Raw genomic sequence first — 23,079 nt, 5'->3', positions numbered from 1 at the left:
ACTGAAAGTTTGACAGGAATTATTGTGAGAGGATTTCTAAAGCAATAACAACTCAATCCACGAGAGGAGGAAGAGGAGGAGGATACATGCTTGCTTTTCTTACTAACTTATGGATCACCTTACTCCATTTATTACCCTTCCTCTCCTCAACTATAGCAGATTTGACGAAAGAATATAGAATGTGCTTGATATTACTGGGAGGTAACTTCACAGGCTACAACTTCTCAGCAGGAACAGGGGGACCTCTTAGCCAAAACTATGTGGTTCAGAAAAGCAAATAAACTCAGGTCACTCGGAATACCAAGGGAAAACCTCATCCCCTGGAAGTAATCCAGCAAAGCTGCCGACAATATAGGGGTAGGTTTTGGCAGGTCGAGAGCTCAAACTTTGATCTCACCTGGGGAAAGTTTGACAAAAAAAACTTGAGCCACCACTGTTGGAAAGTAGCCTATGTGCTAGTCACCCACCTTTACCCATAGTAACTATCTAAGACTGAGCAAGAGAAAAGCAAGTAACAGAGGTGGGGAAAGAGGGTGGCAGTGTAGGAGTAAGCAACCAAAAAGACCTGGTGGCAACAAAGGATGAGTAACCCACCCCAAAGGCCACAAGCAAATGACTTTTGGCCTTCCTCTACTGCTTGCTAAACCTCTTCTACCAAAGAGACCAGCCAGCACACTCCTTGCAGGGCATCATGGCTGCAAGATTTACCCCTGCTGAACAACAAAACTGGATTACTAACAAAAAGGACATAAAAACTGTCACCTCTCTTTGTTTTTATCCACTGCAAAAATTAACAAACACCATACTGTATATATAAAAAACAGCTTCAACTCCAAGTCAGGCAAGGTGCGCACACACACACACACGTCCACACCCAATCAAGGCCGAAGGAAAAGTGTTAGCTTTTGGCAGGTGAATGGGGGACTCACCCACCCACCACTAGTTAACCACCTTGTTATCGAGCTATAAAAGGTAATGGTTTGCATTTCGACAGTAAAAAAAAAAGTGGGGTTGACAGGAAGCTGAGACAGTGGTAGCCCCAGCCACCACACAGCTCCCATTGGTCAATCACCTAGGTACTAAGCTTCAATGATTGAGCCAGACTTTACTGAAGGTATAGGTGTTTTGGTAAAACTTTACAAAGGTTGCGTATCCTATATCTCGGTAAATAGCTCGTTACATGCAGAACATTACAGAAGAAAACTTATTCTCCATCCTAAAATACGACCGTTAAGACACATAACAGGCTGAAATACGACAGTTTCCTTATCACAGCATTTTGTTACAAATCGTGATTTTTCTCAAGTCCCAAGTAGTTGTTACCAGTGACATGCTACGCTGCTCTCCAGTAGTTATTCCAGTTGCCACAGTATGTCATTACGGTTGGGGGCATTTCGAAGGTTGGGTCAAAGGCTTATAAACATGAGCAGACCAGGTTTGGGTTACTGCACATGCGAGGTTTTTTCTAATTGACCCATCATATTCTCCAATTTAGATTTGATCCAGGCCAACCAATCATAGGATCCAGGCCAACCAATCATAGGTCTAGGATTATACCCACTAGGCCTTGGTTTGTCGGCCTTGCTCTGAATTCGTCCATTTGATTTCTGCCCGTGAACGCAATGGATCTCTGCCTTGGTTGTTCTGCCGGGAAGTTGTACTGCACCACATTGAAAGTACCAGAACTCCAATAGGTGGCCCGGGGAAAGCAGTCGAAATAGACGAGGCCAAATTTGGAAAAATAAATATATAGTAAAGGGAGGTATGTTGAAGGAGTGTGGGTGTTCGGAGGGTTTGAACGAGATAAATAAAAACATTTAAAGTCCCGGTAGCCAAATGTATGAAGGAAACTTTGGTGGCTGAAATCCGTAAGTGGACATTGCCGGGAATGAAGATAATAAGCGATTGTTGGGAGGCATACTCCCAACTGCAGCTGGAAGGGTACATGCATAAAACTGTGAACCATTCACACAACTTCGTGGATCCATGCACTGGGGCATCAACCCAGAACATCGAATGTTGCTGGAGGGACTCTCGGGCTGATGTACCGCGATATGGCAGAAGGGAAGAAGCCTTGGACAAATACCTGGCCTATCACCTTTTCTGCCGAAAATACCTGTTGTACGAAGCCCAGTTTCACATGCTCATGCGTGCTGTCGCCTCCCTCTACCCACCTCCTGTTTCCCCAGCGGAACACGAATTTGACACCTCCCAACATTAAGGTAAGTTCACTGATGTATGTAGGCTAAGGTAAATGGTCCCTAAGCAAGGCTAAGAGCAAATAGGCAGCATATATTAGATAAGTGTTCTTGTTGGCAAGCAGAAATCATGGTCGCTGACGCTGTCCGGACGTCCAATCAGGCTAAGAACAGCCCACGTGTTTGGACTATGAACTCAGCCAGAACAATAACTGTATGCTGTGGGGGTTTGTTTATGTATATGTAAGAAGTAGCCTAGGCCAATCAAGTCCGAACGTACTGTTAACCCCTAAGTTCGGAGTAAACAGTTGAATGGAGTGTAGTATGCAGTTTATCGATAGAGCTACATAACCTTGTTTTCTGTTACTACCTTCCTCACATCGCTCGTTTTCTGTAACCCGTGTGGCTAGCATGCGCAGCACAACATTACCACCTGTAAGAACATATGAGCTTGCCAAGAATCTTTCAAAATGCGGATAAGGCGCAAAGCGCTGTTCCGCCATCCCAAAACTGAAAGCAGAAATGTTCAAAAAATGACCATTAAAAAAGTAGCATCACCCATATTGTTGGGTTATGTTGAGGTAGTGACAACTGGAAAACGATACTTTTGCCGAAGGTAATAACATCAGAAAACAAGAAAACTAACTGGAAAAAATTACTTTTTATGCTGGCTGGAGGCCATCAAAATAAGCAAGAGAAATATTGTGTGTAGCCTGAGTGGCCGTCTGGGTGTAAAGTATAATTTTACCCAGAATATTTCTAATGTAGGTAGGGAGTAGCCTAACCTTTGTTTCTTATGCAGCCTAGAACCCGAATGTTGTAGTGTGTTGTAAGTAGACTGGCGGGACAACATTTTGTGTGCAGAGTAGCGGGTCAGCCTCATGTATGTAGTGTAGCGGGTCAGCCTCACGTACGTAAAATAGTGGGTCAGCTTCGTGTATGTAGAGTAGAGGGTCAGTAAAACGGACCATTGCTAAATTTGAGGGCACCGCATACCTATGTGTTCGTTCCCCCCACCCAAAAACCCCGGTTTCCCAACAGGGTGTCCCTTACCGTTTATTGTTAATTAGGTAATGCATATTCATTTAGTGCGTGGATTACAAACATGGCACAAAAACATCCATTTTTGTGAATTCCTCTGTTGTGTCAGTTCCCCCCACCCAATAACCCTCGTTTCCCAACATCATCCCCCTTACCGTTTGTTATGGGCTTTTGCATATTCACTCACTGCATGTTTACGGTAATTACACCAAAATAAAATGTTTCGTGCATTTTCTAGCATGAAATACGCTGTATAACTGTTGTAAAGTTTTACTAGTATTTCTAAGTTTAGCTCCACACAGACTGTATAGGGTGGTTCTGCAAATACGCGAGACATTAGGGAGCCACATGGTCAAGATGGGATTGGCTAGATAAGGAAATCTGGCGCGGTTACAGTTTCGTGTGCTGTGGGTTTCATCTGCCGATTTCCTAGCCGTGACCCACCACCAGGTGACAGTGGGTACCGGCTAGAGAATCGGTGGACGGATACAAAAAGATGGCGACCCAACCTGATGAAACCGACCTAACCGAACCTAGGACGGCGTGCCCTTACCTGGCCGGGGGGGCTTTGCCCCCCCTGGACCCCCCACAAACCTAGGTCGCGACCTAAACTAACGAAACCGACCTAACCTAACATAGGACAGCGTGCCCTTACCTGGCCGAAGTCGGAATCGTCTGAGAAATCCGCATTTTGGCGGGTGTTGAAACGGCTCTATTTAAGGGATATGCACGTTTAATTAATTTGAGGAAAGCTTTAAAGGCCACAAGTCCTGGTGAAATCGCCAAGTAGGCCACTTTTCATTAGGTAAACCAGCAATGAACACTCTTCGTGACACAAAATGCCTAAATCCATAAGGGTCACTGGATTCTTAGCCGCAAATTCCACGTGGGTCGGATACGACACGGAAGACACGAAAGTAGCCATGTTAGCAACTCTTGAACCCGGAAGAGACTGAGGAAGGTTGCATGGCATTTCGGGTCGTTGGTCGTCAGCTGTTTGGGTGGAACTACTTACCTTGGCGGAGGGATCTTGGCACGGCAGAATGAGTTAGGCGGCCCAGCATACGAAACTGTAATCTACCCGGAAATCTATTATAAAAGGAACCAGGCGCGCCTACAGTTTAGTTGGCCAAGGCTGTCGTCTGCCAGTTTTCTAGTCGGTACCCACCACCAGATGGCAGTAGGTTCTGACAGGCCTAACCTTTCCTATAGTGCCAGGTCCTGACCTAACCAGATGTAACCAACCTAACCTAACATAAGGCAGCATGCCCTAACCTGGCCGGGGGGTGCCTGGACACCCCCAGAAAGCCAGCTAACATAAATCTGGTCGCGGAACTACTTACCCTGGAGGAGTGATTGTAGTCCGGGCAGAAGGTGTTGCGTAGCCTGGCCAAATAACTGTAAACTACCCAGGAACCATACTAACCTAACCTAACCCTGTGTTACTTAGTTGGGGGCTCCAACCACCAGACCCCGCGTGAAGGAAACTCCACTTTTTACTAAAAGCTCCCCTATAATACTTGCGCAGGCACAATGGTAAAAATATAATCAGGTCTGGGGTTAATTACAGGTTAATTACAGTCGAGCGAGAAAAGTAACATTAAATTCTTGATAAGAAACAAAAATACTATAGGAAGGAAGAGTCAATTTCCAAGATAACATTCGACGCGGAGCTAAACTTACGCCAAGTTCTACCACGGTATATCCATATAAGCTAACAGACGAAGGTTTATATATTTATGTATATCAAATTTACATCCCGAACTTGATTATGGGTAACAATGACTAGCTTAACAGTCTCACAGGTCTGGGCTAGGCCTATCTGGCTCTGTAGAAATTTATCAAATTAGCCTTTAAACACCAGGTAACAATTATAGGATAACAAGAAGCTAACATACAGCAACCTATTAACATCAGTAGCTTCAAAATAAATGCACTGCATCTAAAATGCAAATAATTTTTGATAAAACATAAAACTTACATTTGTCAAATCGTGAATTTAGCCATCCATCACGAACACCACCAAGAGACGTCAAAACACCCATGAAGGATCCTCCTTTCTCATCAATCAGCCACAAACACAGTTCCGGGCACACTACACTACACTACACTACACTTACACTATTTCTCGTGAGGTGCAGTCTGCAGAGCTTTCTGCTTCATACAGTTTTACTGGTTTATACCCTTCTCTTTCATACTGTTCATTACATTATTTACGCTAATACTCAATTCCCTTGTTTTTCACATTATTGTCTTTAGCTTTACTTTATTTAATAGTACTGTATATCAGACTAATTTAATCATTGACCATTGCTTCTTCCTATCAAGATGCTCATGAATGATAGCGTTGTTTGGCACGCAACTCACTGCTGGGAGAAAGGGCGCTGGTGAATGGTACAATACATATACATGCGCAACCGGGGTCTAAGCGATGACAGGCAGGGTAGCCGATCGAGACTACAGTCTACCCCAAAAGCCAAATCAAAGTCCTTCAAAAGAAGGCATCGTGCTTAACCCATACAGAATGGGAAAACAAGCACGTTAAAAGAATAGGAAGCCTTGTACTGTAAACGAACTTAAAACTAAATATAGTTATGTAAAGTTGTTTGCTGTGTTAACAAACCATTTATATGCCAGGATGTTCAGTTAGGGACAAGAAAATGCAACATAGTTTTACAGTACCCGAAAAATAAATAAGGATATAAGTATTCCTGGTAGTCATAGTAGCTAAGATATATCATTAGTGATAAAAGAGTTATTCTCTTATGAATGTTTACAGTCAGGTAAATAAAAAGTTGATAATATAGTATGTGCCCGTTGATGGGAAAACGTAGAAGTTATGAACAGATCACCTTGGCTCAACGGAAAGACTTGGAATGAAAGAAAGAAAAACGGTGTAGAGGGCTAATGAAAAAGACTAAATAATAAATTGCATGGGAAGCACATACAATAGTAAAGAATCGACACAAAAAAACTAATAAGGAGGTTAATAGAATACAATATTGTAAGTTGGTATTATGCCAGCACAATCTAGCGGAAGTTTTTCTGATCCAAGAAGCAACAACGAAGTAGTTTTTTTTTTAGAACAAGTGGAGAACTGAATGAGTATCCTAACTTGGGCACAAAGAGTGCAATTAGCAGGTCACCAAATGGAAGAATTGAGAAGGAGATAAAGGATTATCAAAATTTGAATGGGTTGCCAAAACAGGTATATGAAACGGCTACGACGATGGGTAGGGGCTGTTAAAAGGGGTAACAAGAAGTAATATGCAGGGACTCTTAAGGTGAGAAAGAGAGATAAAGAGAATGAAATATAAAAACATAAACATATAGAGGGATTGCAGTAGAAAGAAAAAAAGATATCACTGGAGGAAATATTCAATAATTTAAACCTTCCATAGTCTGTCTAATGGGGATACATGGGACAAAAGACAGCACAGAGACAACAGGATGAGGCATCTACTATTAACAGAACTGAACCTTGGAAAACCGTTTAGTAGGGACGCACACTTAGAGCCATCTCCATCTCCACTTCTGCTGTAGTACACGAGTCCAAACATCCGTAGATCATCATCATAAACGTTTATATATCACATTTTCTATTAATAAAGTTATTAAATGTATAAAATGAGATCTCTATACTCATCTCAGACATGCCTTTCTGCAGAAATGTTCCTCATCCCACCTCATCGCTGGCCCAAACCATCACACTCTTTTTTTCAAACTGTAAATACTATATATACCAGATATCGACAGCAATTCCTTATTCGTTAACCATTTTCCCACTGCAAACCGTTCCTTAATCTTCTATGGTCACACGTTTACAAAATCTCTTCCACTTTCCTCGCCACTGACCTGGTTTCAACTACAAATAGTAGCTACAGGCTTGATATGCTCATTGAAAGCCCATTCTTTCTGCTGATGGGAAATTTTCCATTATCAACATTCTGGCTATTTCTTCTCATTCCATCCATGCTGCAAGTATCTAAATACTATTAATTCCCAGTTTGTGATCTGTCCATCATGCACACAATTTATATATATATATATATATATATATATATATATATATATATATATATATATATATATATATATATATATATATATATATATATATACATATATATACACACACACAAACGTTAAGCTACAAATGTCATCTAATATCCATTTGGATTTGTAGCTTAATGTTTGTATAAAAAAATGTCCTGGTGATGTGATAAAAATTCATACACACACACTGCTTACACTCATAAAGAGACTGAGAAAGGGTTTTGGGGAGTGTGGGAGGCCAGGAAAAGTTTCCAAGGTATGGAGGATTGACAAGCGATGGGTAGTAAGGGAATAGAGTTGCTGTTTGATACCCGTAGAGTATTTTACTTGACCTTATCTAGAGTTTGCTCTATCAACAAGGCCTTAGCTCTAATAATCAGGATACTCAAGAGAGTATTGTATATCTGATAAACATTAATCGTGAACAGTTTGTCCACTATATGTAAAAGCATGTCTTGGTGGTCTTATGCTGTCCTAATTTATGTCATATGTTTTATGCTCGAACTTTATGTATTAGGTTTTAGATGTAGGCCTACTGTTGCCATTAAGGTATTTTTCTTTAAATATCTTCCTTCGTAAATTTTACTAATAACTGATAGTATATTGGTTTCAGTGCCTTTGATACAATTATTCAATTATTATTGTAAGTTTTGGAATTTTTGTCGTCTTTGAGATTTTAAGAGATTATCAAGACTTAATTTTCCTAACCTAATCTATGGTTGATTCTACATTTTTGATGAATAAGTCCCAGTAATTCTTTTGACCACCATGGGACCTTGTTTTCTTTTATTAGGTGAAGGTTTTTAGAAACACTTACCCTTGGCATCAGTAATGAAATCTGTGATATATTAGGTGGTTTCACTGTGGTCTCTTGAGGGATCATATGGCGAAATTTGTCTAGTAATTAATGTCTTTTTCCAATTCCACTTGCTTTACAGTATAGTTTGGGATGAAATTATTTGTTTTTAAATAAGTCGTCATAGGATAATGGTCACTAGAATATAAAACATCAGAGATAAGCTACTTATATAGGTTAACATAAGGAATGGAGCATAGACAGGCAATAATGAAATAATGTGGGTGTTGGGCAAAGGAAGGTTTTTATATTCTTAATTGAAATAACATAGCTCTCATTACTGTATTACTATTGTTATTATTAATTTCAATTTCTTACTTTCTGCATCAGTTCACTGGTTATTTTCTCTCCTCCCAAAACTGTCCATCGGCCATCCATAAAAATCTTCCTAGGTCTCCCTCATCTACCTTATAAGGTTTCAAATTGGAAATTGAAAACTTATTTCCCTACACAATTTTATTACTAGTTACAAAAATTAAATAATACAAAGTAGACAGGAAGTTACTCATTCAAAATGTTTTTAGAAATGGAATTATAAGTATTCAGGACATTCTAGGAAAACTTACTTAGCAGAAAATTACAGTACATTTTTAATAGTATAAGGAAACGAGAATTAAGTGAAGAAGACAGGGGAAAAATTTTCCTCAACATACTGGGCTTAAATTTGTGGACACTGCTGCTATTTTTCCGAAAAATAAAAATCTGACTGAGTTACAGCCTAATTTCTGAAACAACTGTAGCCTCTTCAAAGCTATCTCTCCTCTGAATATAACGGTTGAAATGTCAAAATGAAGTACTGTACACTGGCACCTCAACCTATTGGATTTCATTACTGGATATGTCATCAAGCTGGTAAAAAAAAAAAAAAAAAAATTTTACACATTTGTGCTTTTACTTTTGCTAGTGAAATATGTGTGGTTATTTTTTCTTGTGTTAAAATTTCTAACTAGAGTGTACAACATTGTTTAATAATGTAATGTACCTGCTGTACTTTGTTAAATTCACACAGTAAACTGAGTATCATATTTTGTTCTTCTGGCAGTTATATGCTCTGAAATTCTAAGGTTTTGGTTGAAAAAAGTGCAACTGCATGCATATATGTACTGTAACTGTACCTATTTCAGAATAGGTAATCTCAATCAATGTTAATCATGTGTATAAAAATAGTTCCTTAAGTGAATGATATTAAAGTGATTTTTCATCATTGTATGATCACAACCTCTGAAATTTTAAGATCTGTGGTGAATTGAAGTATAATTGAACTCAGTGTACTATAGAATAAGAAAAAATATTAACTGAAATTATAAATACAGTTCCCCATGTGAATTTTTTAAAAATCTGATTGCACCATTCCTCTTTGTTTTCCTGTGTGAGCACAAGCTCTGAAGTTCTAGGATTGTGGTTAAATTAACTGCAATAGCCTTAGCCTACCAGCTCCACACCCTTGAGTATGGAACATCACTGTCTGCTCAGTTATATACCAATGGAATTCAGCGATTCTGATTCAGATTAAAATGTCCAAAGTCATCACAACCCCACTGGGGCTTCACTATATTTCATATACTAAATTTATGATATATATCTAATATAGTTTGCTATTATGATCAGTATTTAATGCAATGCTTATATTTTGTCATCTTCAAGGTGAGATTTTGAGCTGTATGTAATAAATTTTTTAGCCTGCATAGGTATGCATGTCTATACAGTACACACACAAGCATCATGTTGAGAAATACTGTAGTGCATTCACTGTGGCAGCCCTGTCTCCCTCCCTCTCTAGTACAATATTTTTATCAACATTTAATGCAGTCCTGTACTGAAGTCACTAAGGTAGTGTTACATACATTTAATTTTCAGTCAGTGTATGTCTGCGTGTCTATAAATACATGAGAATCAAAATACACAACACTGCGCATGACCTGTGGCACCTGTGTGTGTGTGTGTGTACATGCATGTATATTTACACACACATCAGGTTTAGATAAACTCCACACTTACTGTAGCCAATTGCACTTCTACTTACTAAATGGGTATGTAAACAAGATATGTAATACAGGTATATATATTTTGTAAAATATATAAAAAAAAAAAGAACATAAATATCTTTGCCTCTGTTTTAACATTTATGGAATAGTTTGCATTTACCCCAGCCATTCCCCCTGCATGTGCATGTATACATACATACAAAGATACACTCCACACTTACTGTATCCAATTGCAGTAGTTCTACTTACCGGGTGAGCTCTCAAGATATGTAAAACACAAAATATCAAACAATACAAAAAACTATAAACAGCTTTTATCTCTGTCTTAGCATGTTACAAAACACTACACACTAACTGTGCATTGCCCGCCCCCCCATGCTGTGTGTGTGTGTGCATGTTTATTGGTAAAAAGATAAAAATGCACTTACTGCAGCCAATTGCAGCAGCAATACAAAAAAAGACAATAAACATCTTTCTGTCTGTTTCAACATTTATGAAGCGCTTTTCACTTATTTTGCCCACTCTCTCTCTCTCTGTGGTACAGTATTTCTATTGACATATATTCATTGCAGGAAAGTATTATACTTAATAGAGTAATGTAGTGCTACATACATCTTTCAGTCTGTGTACAGTACATGTCTGAATGCATACTGTACATTGCATCAAGATAAACTACCACATACTAAGTGGTACTTGACATTTAATGCAGTGTAGTACAGTATCATCCATAACACAGTAGTGTAATGTAGTGTGATGTGCATATATTTTTCAGTCTGTGAATGTGTGCATGTACTATTTAAATTCATATATATGCATCACACTTACATTGTATTCTTCTCTCTCTCTCTCTCTCTGTCAAGAGCTTTTATCAAAAGGAATTTGGCATTTTCTCACCTTTCTCTATCAAGATTTGTCTTTTTTATAAGGAATAACTCCCCCCCCTCTCTCTCTCTCTCTCTCTCTCTGTAGGTTATTCCTTAAAAAAACAAAACCTTGACAGAGAAAGGTGAAAATATGCCAAAGTCCTTTAAAAAAAGGTTATTGAGAGAGAGAGAGAGAGAGAGAGAGAGAGAGAGAGAGAGAGAGAGAGAGAGAGAGAGAGAGAGAGAGCACAACAAGTGTGACACATACATGTATATATATACATGCATGCATACACAGCCTGAAAAATATATGTATGTCACACTGCATTACTGTATCAAGGACAATGCTATACCACATTAAAGGCCAATAAAAATACTTTACCACAGAGAGAGAGAGAGAGAGAGAGAGAGAGAGAGAGAGAGAATGGTAAGGGAGGAGACACAGTAAGTGCAAAATGTTTAGTAACTTACGTTACAAGAGAAACATAAAAGGGTTTATGATCTTTTTTATAATGCATACTTTTTAAGTATTTTACATGCTTAAGCATACCCAGTAAGTAGGGTATGCTTACAATCAGCTGTTTTTGTTAGGCAAAACTGTACAGCATTGTACTTGCATATTTTAGATTTTGCAGCTAATCCCCTGAAACTGAGAGATAAGTAAATTAATATTTCAAATTTAATGAAAATTACAAATAACACATTTGAAAATTAATTTATATTTTTCCTATCTATACAAAACCAGAGCCTTTTATATAAGAGTATCCCTCAGCACAGATGGATTGGTTGTTGAACTTGGTAACAAGGTAGTTAACTAGTGGACATGGAGGATGAGTGGGGGAATTTCCAACACTACTTATTTTTCCTTTGGCTACAGGGGCTGATCAGGGCAGCTGAAATGGGTTTAAAGTACTGTATATAAAAGTCTCTGGTTTGTGAACCTAGGAAAAATACAAATTATCTTAAAAATTTACTTGTTCCAAAGTTAATACAAATCTTTGCCTTTTATATAGGAGACCTACCCCTTCAGAGAGGGATTAATTTCTGCAACTGACTGGAGTTGAAAACCACCATGGTCCCAATTACCTTGCAAGCATGGTCTGGTGAAATGGTTATGCAGAGTAGTAGCATCCTATACCAGCGTACCCGGCATTAAGAAAGGGTGCTCAAGTAAAGAAAACATTTCATAGAACAATGACATCTCCTGTAAGAGACACTTCATGTCGGAAGGGAGCTTAATTCTGGCTATTACCAAGTAATGGGTTCAGGTATTAATTCTACCTCATCCCTTCTTTGTTAAAAGACTGAGAGAGATGCATCCTAGCAACTAGTGCTAGGACAGGATGCCCAATGTGTACTCACCTGTCTCTTGTCTGACTCCAGAATGTACTTTGACCTAGATGCTGCTTTTGAAAGAGGGTTAAGGATAGAAGGGAAGTCCAGTCACTTCACATTCACACCTTGAGTATTACATTATGCTTTCAGTACTCAGATGAGATGCTGCCCTGTCTAAAATGGAGCTCAGATGCCTACACAATCTGTTTGGCAGCTACCATAGGTCCTAAGCAGAAGATATCTAGAGACTTATGGGAGCCATGCTAGAATGAGGTCAAGGTAGTCTGGAAAAGCGAGGAATTGTCCCATGCCTCTGACTCCCTGAGCTTTCAAGTGAGAAGGGAGGTTGACCCCCTCAGAGGAGTCACAGGCTTGATCAATTCACAAAGTCAGAAAGAAAGGGTGTTCCTAGACACCTCCTCCTTGCACTTTCCTGTACTAATGGAGTCTTCTGCACTTTAGCCCAGGGAATGGGACCTTTTCAAATAGTATCTAACATCAGGTAACAGGCAAATAAACATCTCATCTGAGTTCCCACCAACTAAGTCTTGGAGGGAGGGGATCAAGAAACTCTCATTTGGAACATATGGATTCTGAGTTCACCAAAACTCAGAATGTAACCCCTCATCTATTTTGCTGAGGCTAAAGCTAAGAAAAACAGTCCAGAGTGTGACATCTGTCCACAGCCCATGAAAGAGGCTCAAAAGGTGTCCTTTTGAGGCTCCAAAGAACAAGGGACACATCTGACAACTGATCTGATCTGCCAGAATTTTCTGCCTGACTGGAATGAATCTGACAATCAACTTGATGGCTTGGAAAGCCGCCCACTCATGCATCTGCAACACCAACTGGTACAAGGTCTGAAACACTGTCCCCCCCCTACTTGTTGACAAAGGATACTACAGCTGTGTTGTCACTCATCATCACTGAGTGATTTCTCAACTGCTTCTGAAATGCTTGCAATGCTAGCCAAGCAGCCAGTATCTCCAGAATTTTGATGAGTAGACAAGTCGAATCCTTCAGCCACATACCTGAAATGAACTCCTCTCAGGTGTGCACCCCATTCCTCCTTCAACGTGTCTGAGAACAGAAGCATTTCTGGAAGCGGGGAGTTCAGAGGAACTCCCTTTATGAGGTTTCTGTCACCCTGCCATGATGCTAAATCCTCCCTTACCTTTCAACTCAGGGGCAAGAGCCAAGAGAATGGCAAAAGACACTCCAAAACTGCTTCAGCTGCAACTGGACCAGGCATAAGTAACTCCGTCCAAGGCACAAGCTTCTCCAAGGGTGAAAAATGACTTAGGACCAACTGCCAAAGATGAGTTATTGTTCCTGCCAGGACAGGAACTGTGCCACTCCCTGCCTAAGCTCCTCACACAAGAGTCGACTGGGAAGGCTCTCACCTCTGCTGAATCTATAAGCATGCCCAATTACTTTGCCTGCTGCATGGGAAGGAGATCATATTTCTCCCAATTGAACAAGTAAATATCCTTCATATGGCCCCAAGCTGAGAGCAAGGTGAACACCTGAGTAACACCAAACACCAGAAGGGCTGTAGTCAGGCCAAAGCATATCACTCTGAATTAGTAGAAAGTTCAGTTGAAGACTCCAGAGAGCTCTGATAGATGGGTGCTTTAAAGTTTACATCCTTCAGGTCTATCAGAAGTATGAAGTTGCCCTCTCTAATGATTCCAGCACTAAGCATACTGTTTCCATCTTGAATTCATTCTGTAACACACACTTGTTCAAAGGCAAGAGGTCAATTGCTGGTCTCCCACCTCCAGTGGCCTTCTCCACAAAGAGCAGTTCCTCAGCAGGAAGCTAGTCTTATATAAAACCTGCCAAGAGAACCCCTTGGTTGGCATTCTGGTGATCCAGAACGGTAAGGAACTTACCTCTGGACACCAGGAACCTCTGAACCATTACCCTCTTTTTATGAGAGGAAATGCCTGTCACAGCAAAGTCTGTCAATGTCATCAACCATAGGTTGAGCTACAAGACATGTCTGGAGAGAAGCAATGGAGACAGGCTCCAAGACATTCACCTATGAAGCAGATACCAGAAGACCCTCTTGCTGAATAATGAGTCCAACTGCAAAGGAACAGCCTCTGCATCCTCCAGCACATAGTACAGTACATGACATGAAAGCGGCAGGGGGGAAGAGTTTGCTCGATCTGCTGGAAGAGGGGGAACTTCCTGACCGTCAAATCAGGGCTTTCACCTCTTTCAAACACCACAAGCCAAGTGTAACCATAGCAGCCTGATTTAGCATCACACCTCATGAGCATTCCCCAAGCTAAGCTCCACAGACAAGACTGTCTGCAAGGATGAAGCCAAGATTGCCTCCCTAAGATTATTCCACTCATGAATGAGTGAAATAAGCACCTGAAAATGCTGCTCTAGTTCTGCCTGCAGGGGTTTCAGAGGAGGGGGGCCCTCAGGACCAATGATATCACCAAAAAGGCACATAAGACCATGCAGTTACTGTTCGAATGGAGTTCAGACTTTGATGCTGTTGCTCCTCTGTTCCTAGACTTGGTAACCACTGAGCCTATGCAACACCACTCCAACTTGCCTCACATCCACATGGTGAACAGCAAATGAGAGTTGGCAGAGATCAAAGACCTGCCCTCAAGTGGTAGCTCTTGGAATAATGTGTGTCCTGGAGTGTGCACAAATGTCAAGTGAGAAAGAGATGCAGGCTCCCTTCTGCACTCTCCCTAAAAAGAGTGAAAAGGAGAACCTACCCCATTGCTGGATGAGTTGTGTATGCCTCACTCTATTATCTATAACTCCTGGGAGGTTCAGGGAGATGGGTTGTCTCTAGCAACTGCCCACACCCAATCACCAGATTGATCACTTACAGAGTGAACAAGACTAACAGACTCCTCCAGGCGTGAACCTGAGAGTTCTCTTGAGTCAGGGAAAGGGCATACTTCATGTATAAGGAGATGGGTGCAGAGGCTGACAATGAAGACAACCAGAAAGAGTGCCAAGCACACTTCTCCCTTTTCCTCTTACAAGTCTTCCTCGTCTTATGCACCAAAGGGTTGTTCGAGGCCAGAACTGCAGACAACAATACACCCACCAGAGGATCTGCTACTGGTAGAACCATTGTAGCAGAAGCATCCCTCTTCTTTGCAGCAGATGATGAAGCTAGGACAGCTACAGGTACAGCATCAGCCAACACCACATATGAAGAAGGTTCAGGTGCTAAGTCCTTCTTTTCTACCAGGTTGTTGAGGAAGGCCAAGAAAGAAGGACATCCATGAATATTCAGCACAGGCCACATCTCCCAATGTTACTCCAGCTACAATGTCTTATGGGTACTGGGAGTATCATATTCAGATGAGATGGGGGCAAGGCAGTTGCTGAAGGAGCATCTTCAGCAGCAGCTGCTTTTTCCTCAGAGAAGACATGAGCTGGCTTCTTATCACCAATACTATCCCTCTCAAGGGTAGTAGCACTACTATGCAGTGGGATAGGGATGGAAGAAGGTGGAAGAAAGGAACTGGAAGGATTCAGGAGTCTCAATGGGGGTGTCTTCCTCCCTAAGGAAACTTGAAAATATTTCATCTTTTTTCCATGCTTGCAAAACTTCTCTCACTATAATGAATCCCAACCAGCATACTCCCTACAATGAGAAGCCCTACAGCAAGATTATCCACCTACAAAAGGAACAATAATTATGCAGATCAACTGTTACAGCAGACATGAACTGCCCATATGTATGACCACACCCCTCACAATAGAGTTGTCCATGTTTTTATCCACAGAAAAAAACAGCAAAGCAACAAAATTAGCAACATACAAAAAATCAAACAGAGCAGGCTATTCATCCAAGTTTTCATAGACAGTCAGTGGGAAAGTTGTTGTGTGCAGCACATCTGTACTATCTAAAGGCTGAAGAAAAAGCAAGTATTGATGGAAGGTGAGAGAGGGGTATTCCCTCACTCATCCCCTATCTTTCACCAGTTAACTATCTTGTCACTAAATTCAATGACTAACCTAGCTAGCACTCAAGGATGCTCCTACATAAAAGGCGGAGGTTTGTATATCCGCTGGAACAAATACCAGTTATGATTGGCAACTATTTACATTATATGGAATTGCTGTACACTACAAGCTAAGAAAGCTGCTCCAGAGGTACTGGAGTGTGAAGGCTTTATGGCTACTTTTTTTACTTAATGGATTTCATTCCTTATCAGGGGGTCCATAAACCCCAACTGTCTGTTTAAGGTGAGGTGCCACTGTGGAGCTTCAATTCTTCCTAAGACATCAGCTGTCTCATTTTATTAAAATTCTCAACTTTCCATAATACTCTAAACCCATGTTAAACAAAAGTAGTGAAAGATTGCAATCCTCCACCAAGACTCAGCTATCCACTCCTCAAAAATGTCCCTTCTATCCAAAACTTCATCAGATCTGCAGGAATGAACTAGAATTTTTACATTTTGTTACAATAAAGCCTTATCTCGTAATATCTACAATCACTGATAAAAAAAATCATGGGTCCAAGATCTGGATTATGTTGTCAGTTACAAGGTCCACCTTTTGTTGGGATATTTGTAAAAGTCCACACTCCTTTTTGTATCAACCTCACGGTAAACAAACAAACCAACCCACAAACAGAACCTCCTTTGTAGGGCTTAAATTCTACACAAGTCTGACTGGTATTCAGAATGGTTATCTACTGACAAAGTTAACTGCAGTGCCCTTACCCATGAACAAGATCTGTAACAAAGTACACAAAACTATTTAGGACCCTTTTAATGTCAACAGTTTTTTTGCAAACAGCAGTAAACACTTCCATGCAGCTTTATCCAAGTGCAAAATAACAACAGTATCTCTCACATGTGTGTCCTCAAGTGCATTTTTAGACTATATGATTGAGCAAAACTACTGGGACATTCTGGGCAAGCAAATGGCTTCTCTCCTGTATGTGTTCTCATGTGTATTGTGAGTGTGTCAGCACGAAGAAAACTACGTTCACAAACACTGCAGGAAAATGGCTTCTCTCCAGTATGTGTTCTCATGTGTATTTTGAGTTGACCAGAGTGTGAAAAGCTACTTGGACATATGGTGCAAGTGTAAGGCTTCTCTCCTGTGTGTGTTCTCATGTGTGTCTTGAGCTGACCAGAGCGTGAAAAACTGCTCTCACATACTGTGCAGGTAAATGGCTTTTCACCAGTATGAGTTTTTATATGATTCTTTAGACTACTTGATTGAGCAAATGTACTTGGGCACTCAGTACAAGCATATGGCCTCTCACCTGTGTGAGACCTCATGTGTCCTTTGAAGACACTTTTTTCATAGAAGCTCTTCCCACACTCACTGCAAAGGAATGGCCTCTCCCTTCTGTGAGTTTTCATGTGCTTTTTGAGGGTCTGAGAAGTTGGGAAGACACACTTGCATTCAGGGCATGACTTCTCTACAGCATGAGTTCTCATGTGTCTCTTGAGAGGGCCTGTATGAGAAAAACTCCTTCCACACTCTGGGCAAGTGGTTGGCTTTTCACCTTCAATATGCATTTTCATGTGTCTCTTGAGTCCAAAAGACTGAGAAAACTTATTTCCACATTCAGGACATGAATAAGGCTTCTCTCCAGTATGGATTCTCATATGCTTTCGGAGATGAGTTGATTGTGCAAATTTATTTCCACATTCAGAGCACCTGAATGGCTTCTCACCTGTATGACTTCTCATATGCACTCGGAGACTATCTGGTACAGCAAAACTACTCTGACATTCCGTGCAAGAATAAGGCCTCTCACCTGTATGGGTCCTCATGTGCACTTTGAGTTTATGCGACTGTGAAAATGAACTCCCACATTCTGCACAGGTGAATTTCTTCTTATCTTTCCGAGTTTTTATGTGCTTTCTCCGATTAGGAAGATTCTTTTCACCAATCGTATTCTCTCCACAATCATCATCACAACTTATTGAGTCCTTTTCACTGTCTGTCATTTCACCAAACTCAAACACCTCTGGGTCAGCCTTGACCTCAACTTCAACAGATGGACCTCGATATAATGTACCACCATCATCATCATCACCATTGTCTGTGACTACAGCTGGACTATCCTCAAAATTTTTATATTCATGATTGTCTGGTGAAAATGATAGTGGATCTTCCTCTTCCATACTCTCTGGATGATCAAGCTCTTCTTTGACTTTAACCTCAATAGTTGGGCCTAGGTAAATGGAGTTATCATCCTCATCATCGCTGGGTACTACTCGTGGGTTATTCTCAGTATTTTTGTTACCCTGACCAATTAAATGGAATGCTGATGGGTCTTTGGCCTCCATTTTCCAGGGATATTATACTGAGAGGTAGCTCTCATGTAAACTAATTACACTCTGTTGTTAAAGAACTTTGATGCTGCCTGATCAGCTTTCATTTCAATCTGTTTTTCCACATCTACACAAATAATCTTCATACACTCACCCATACCACAATATTCTCTCACTTTATTTTTGCAAAAAACAATCAACAACATTATGAAAACCAATTAATTGTAACCTGCAGTACAAATATAAATTAAAAACATATAATTAAATAAAACCGACCCTCTTAAGGGTAATTATCATGATAACATCTACAATAATAAAAATATTTCAGAACAGACATAAAACTACACAACATTTAAAGAACTCTTGTATGTCAGACTCGAATTTGCATCTATCTTGAATAACACTTACAACAGCAAAGGCAATATTAAATTATCATTAAAAGCAATGATAATTTAAAGCAATGTCAAATTACCACTAAAGGCTGCAAGGCCTTACATTACACTACAGTCATTTACTTTCTTTATTCAGCTCAGTGGTCTGGTTAAACTAAGGTGCACTTAACCAGTAATCTTGAAGACCAAGATGTTGTATCAGATCTTAACAATGATGGTCAAGGTTGTGGTCATCGGTCATCGACACTGAAATCTCAACAAACTTCAATATTCTTCACAAGAGGACAATGTGATGACTTTTTCATTCTGTTTAGATCCTCTGAAATAAATAAAATGAGGTAAATATAAAATGCAAATCTGTCTCAAAACAGCACTGATAACATAAAAATAATTGCTTGAAATTTCCAAATAGTTTCAATGTTTCACAGTATAAAAGCCACTGTTTAGATTCCCTGTAAGGTACCTTAAGGCTGCAGCTCCACCAAATCCATCATGTGCATCCCACACTGATATCACAATTTTTTAAAGTAAACTGTATTTTTCCTAACTATACAAACCTGAGGTCCTTTACATTAGGAATTACTTACGGTGAAGCTGGAAACCCCCATTAAACTCTTGGACAAGGTGGTTAGGCAGTAACTATCATCAGGTAAGCAGGAATACCCGCCTGCCCGGTTGTAAACATTCCAGTTTGCCTTTCAGCCCAGGTTTCAGATTGAGGGGTGGCATGAGGTGGGCATAAACATGTAATGTAAAGGACCTTAGGTTTGTAGAGTTAGGAAAAATACAATTTACTTAAAAAAATTGTGATTTGTTCCTACACGATATACAAACCCTCGGTCCTTTACATTAGGATGACTCACTGATTGGAGGGAGGAATCTGAGTGAGTCTCTTTGAACTGACTGGAGTTCTGCACACCTGGGTTACTCCTCCTGGTCGAAAGAGCGAGGAGGAGTATCATGCCTCTTACATATTGATCAGAGTACAGGAACTGCAAGATCAGATGTCAGACGTCTGGACCTTTGCGAATGAGTGAGGAATCATAACTCACATGAAAACAGGCTGGGAAGAATCTAAAGAGTCGGAGGCAGTAAGGTAAAGACCCGAAAAAGGTTTTCCCTTATTGCCAGGGTCTCCTTCCTCCTCTTGCTAGAGGAAGGAGCAGGATTGCTTTTATGATTCTAGACAGAAAAATAGAATGGGTGCTCGATGTGTAGACTTACCACGTCAGACGCCAGTTCCAGCAAGTGTCAGTTCGAGTCCCATTTTCAACCCAAAGGAAGAGAAGAAGTAGGACGAGGAAGGAGGAGGAGGAGAGGGCAGTCACTCTTGGAATCCTTCTAACTTCCAGAACCATACACCTTAGGCAAGATGCTACCTGTCCTCTTAAAGGAGCAGGGTAAGAAAACACAACTTGTTGAGCAGCCACAACAGAACCAAGGAAAAAAGTTTCCAAGGGCCTGTGAGCAGGGACCCGAAGGTAGAAGACATAAATGTAGGGTAATGAGACCACATCTTGCTTCCAAACCAACAGAGTCTTCTGGAATGCGAGGGACGGACCAGGTCACTGACTTCATGACCTCTCGGGTGGAGTGTACAGGTGTCGTCATCGCCAGCTGTAGAATGCATCCTTCTGATTGCCTCACAAAACCAGAAGAAAGACATGTCCTTAGACACTTCTTCCTTGGGAGAGTCAGTACTAGTGAAAAAGTCGACGACATCGAGGTTAGGGATATTGAGCCTTGTCAGTAAGTACCACAGCACCCTAACAGGACAAAGTAGTGATTGATCTGGGTCATCAATTACAAAGTCCAAGGAGGAGGAGATCAAGAAGGACACAAACCTGGCAATAATGCCAATGGATTCAGAGTCCATTACGACATCTGAGACGGTGTCGAGACACTGATCTCCATCTCCTGTAGGTCCATGAAGATCGTCCATCCTCTACGCCAAGGCCGGAGCAAGACGAGATATGGTCTTGAGAGGCAGATCTCTATATGACGATTCTTGCAACGGCACGTGCGAAGCATGAGACAGGAACCCTAAACGAGAGTCACATGCCACCCAGGGACCTGAGGCCTGTGGGATGGCAAGACCGATAGAAGCTTCTCATCGGTATCTAAATCTTGACTGAGGAGAAAAAGGCTATTTTCAGATGGAGAACTAGGCCGGATAGGGCTGACATCTTCACAACTGAATTGGAGAGAAGCAACCCTCGGTAGAGGAGACAAGCAAGTCTGCGACCTGCTGAAGAGCGGCTCTGACCAGAGAAAAAGTCCTGACAACTAGCGATGTAAATGTTTTTTTTTCTGGTGAGAAAAAACCTTTTTTTTCTAGAAAAAAACACCAAGATAAAAAAACAATTTTTTTCTTGTTTCTCGTATAAAATCTGTAAATAATGGGAAAACAAGCTGTTTGTGTGTTAAATAAACAAAAACTTAGTTAAAATTCACATAATAGAATTATTACAGGTTCTTCTATAGGCCTATCCCGGCTGGGGAAACTCGCCTACCCTGTCTCGGTGTGATGCCCTATCTTGCTGTTTGGCACCGGATGCACTGTCTCGCCCAGGGCATCGTGTCCTTCCGCATCCCATGCCAGACGAACTTCTCTGCCAGCAGCTTGGCCGTCCGTCCTGCCGGAGGGGTGGGACAGCCTGTGGATGACATCGAACACCAGACGGTGGCAGGAGGCAGGCACCAGCGGGCGAGGCTGGCCGGTGCTTACGTCGCACAGCAGTTTTGGTCCCCTAGGGGTGAGGGTCACGTCCTTCCACTTGAGGGACGTGATGGCGGTGTGGTAGCTGGAGTCTCTGGGTCGGCAGTCTGTTCCTGGGCGAGGTCCTCGTGGTTAATCCCGAGCTGCGCGCATTGAGCTCGATTCTGGAGAGGGCGTCTGCTACAGGGTTCTTCCTGCTGGGAGGTACTTGATTGAGCACGTGAACTCTGTGATGGCTGCTGCTGCCTTGAAGACCATACCTCCCCTGCTTTGTGAAGGCATGGACCAGTGGCTGGTGGTCCGTCCAGATTGTGAAGGGTGTACCCTCCAGGAGGAACTTGAAGTGACATACCGCCTGATACACTGCGCAGAGTTCCCTGTCGAAGGTGCTGTATTTGTAAAGTCCCTGCTGAGTGAGTCTTCTATGATGAACAACCCGTTTTCTTCGACACCGCTCCTTATAGGATCGGGTCAAGCAGAATCAGCCATATTTTCCTATATAAATTGTTATCTATTTCTAATTCATTTGTATCTGCTTCTTTTGTACATTTGTTAGAATGTTGTTATGTTGCTCGTCAACTCAATTTACATTACTTGTATTTATCCATTGTAATTACTGCAGAGTAGTTGACCTCAGGTCACCAAATTCTATTGTATTCCTCTGTGTGACGTCCATGCAGCGCTTTATAAAGCGGCCTCGTTCTGAATAAAAGTAGCAGTACCTTTCTCCTGCTCATTCTTTTGCACCTCTTAAAGTGGTGACCCCAGAGTGGTTTCTGGAGCCATTAGCAGACTCAGGCGACCTAGTCTTCTCCATGAACTACCTCACGCCCTAATGGACTAAACACGGCACTGTAACCAGCATTCGGGCGTGCTGACTCTTGTTGGCAAATCAACAGCGCCATTAGCGGACCCACACGGCGCGCTCCAAGTGAGTATTAACAGTATCCCACTCCAATTAAGAAGGCAAGAGTGAGTGCAGACGGACATTCCCTCACGTACAGTTAACCATGGACCGCGGACTCAGACATCTCGCCAGCACATCCGCGCGCCCTCCCCGCGCCAAGAATCACGTGCTCCTCCACGCACTACCGCGATCTCGCTGCCCATCCGGCAGAACAGACTAAATCCCCCCGCCAGCTGCCGCCCTTCACACACAGCAACCCATCATCATGGCTCTACAGGATCGAGGGACAGTTCAGAATGGCAGGACTCACTGACGAGGTGCTGCAACCGACGCCGTGATCAACACCCTACGGAGGAAGTCTACAGAAAGCTCGTCCCGTGGGTGTCTGCCACACGCCCGTCACCACTTTAAAAGGTGCAAAAGAAGAGCAGGAG

At 41.5% G+C, this 23,079-nt stretch overlaps 2 protein-coding genes across 3 annotated transcripts in view; both read right to left on the bottom strand.

Annotated features, from left to right (window-relative positions):
• Mpi (mannose phosphate isomerase) overlaps window positions 1-5,599 on the bottom strand; it is a 148,534-nt gene extending 142,935 nt beyond the window's left edge. Inside the window, exon 1 of one of the 2 annotated variants that reach the window (XM_067085512.1) lies at window positions 5,221-5,599. The gene's annotated coding sequence lies outside the window, so the exon portion shown is untranslated. The remainder of the gene's footprint in view (window positions 1-5,220) is intronic. The other variant, XM_067085511.1, reaches the window with a different exon arrangement.
• The window catches only part of LOC136827739 (zinc finger protein 585A-like), a 53,947-nt gene extending 34,712 nt beyond the window's left edge, over window positions 1-19,235 (bottom strand). Inside the window, exons 1-2 of the mRNA XM_067085200.1 lie at window positions 17,188-19,235; window positions 15,423-15,626 (exon numbers count right to left, since the gene is read on the bottom strand). Of these exons, the coding sequence (XP_066941301.1) occupies window positions 15,423-15,626; window positions 17,188-18,642 (1,659 nt within the window). The 5' untranslated portion in view covers window positions 18,643-19,235. The remainder of the gene's footprint in view (window positions 1-15,422; window positions 15,627-17,187) is intronic.
• Window positions 19,236-23,079: the final 3,844 nt, after the last annotated feature.

This window comes from Macrobrachium rosenbergii, chromosome 42, assembly GCF_040412425.1.
Source record: "Macrobrachium rosenbergii isolate ZJJX-2024 chromosome 42, ASM4041242v1, whole genome shotgun sequence".
Taxonomy (NCBI): Eukaryota; Metazoa; Arthropoda; class Malacostraca; order Decapoda; family Palaemonidae; genus Macrobrachium; species Macrobrachium rosenbergii.
This window is presented reverse-complemented; position numbering and strand designations above follow the sequence as displayed.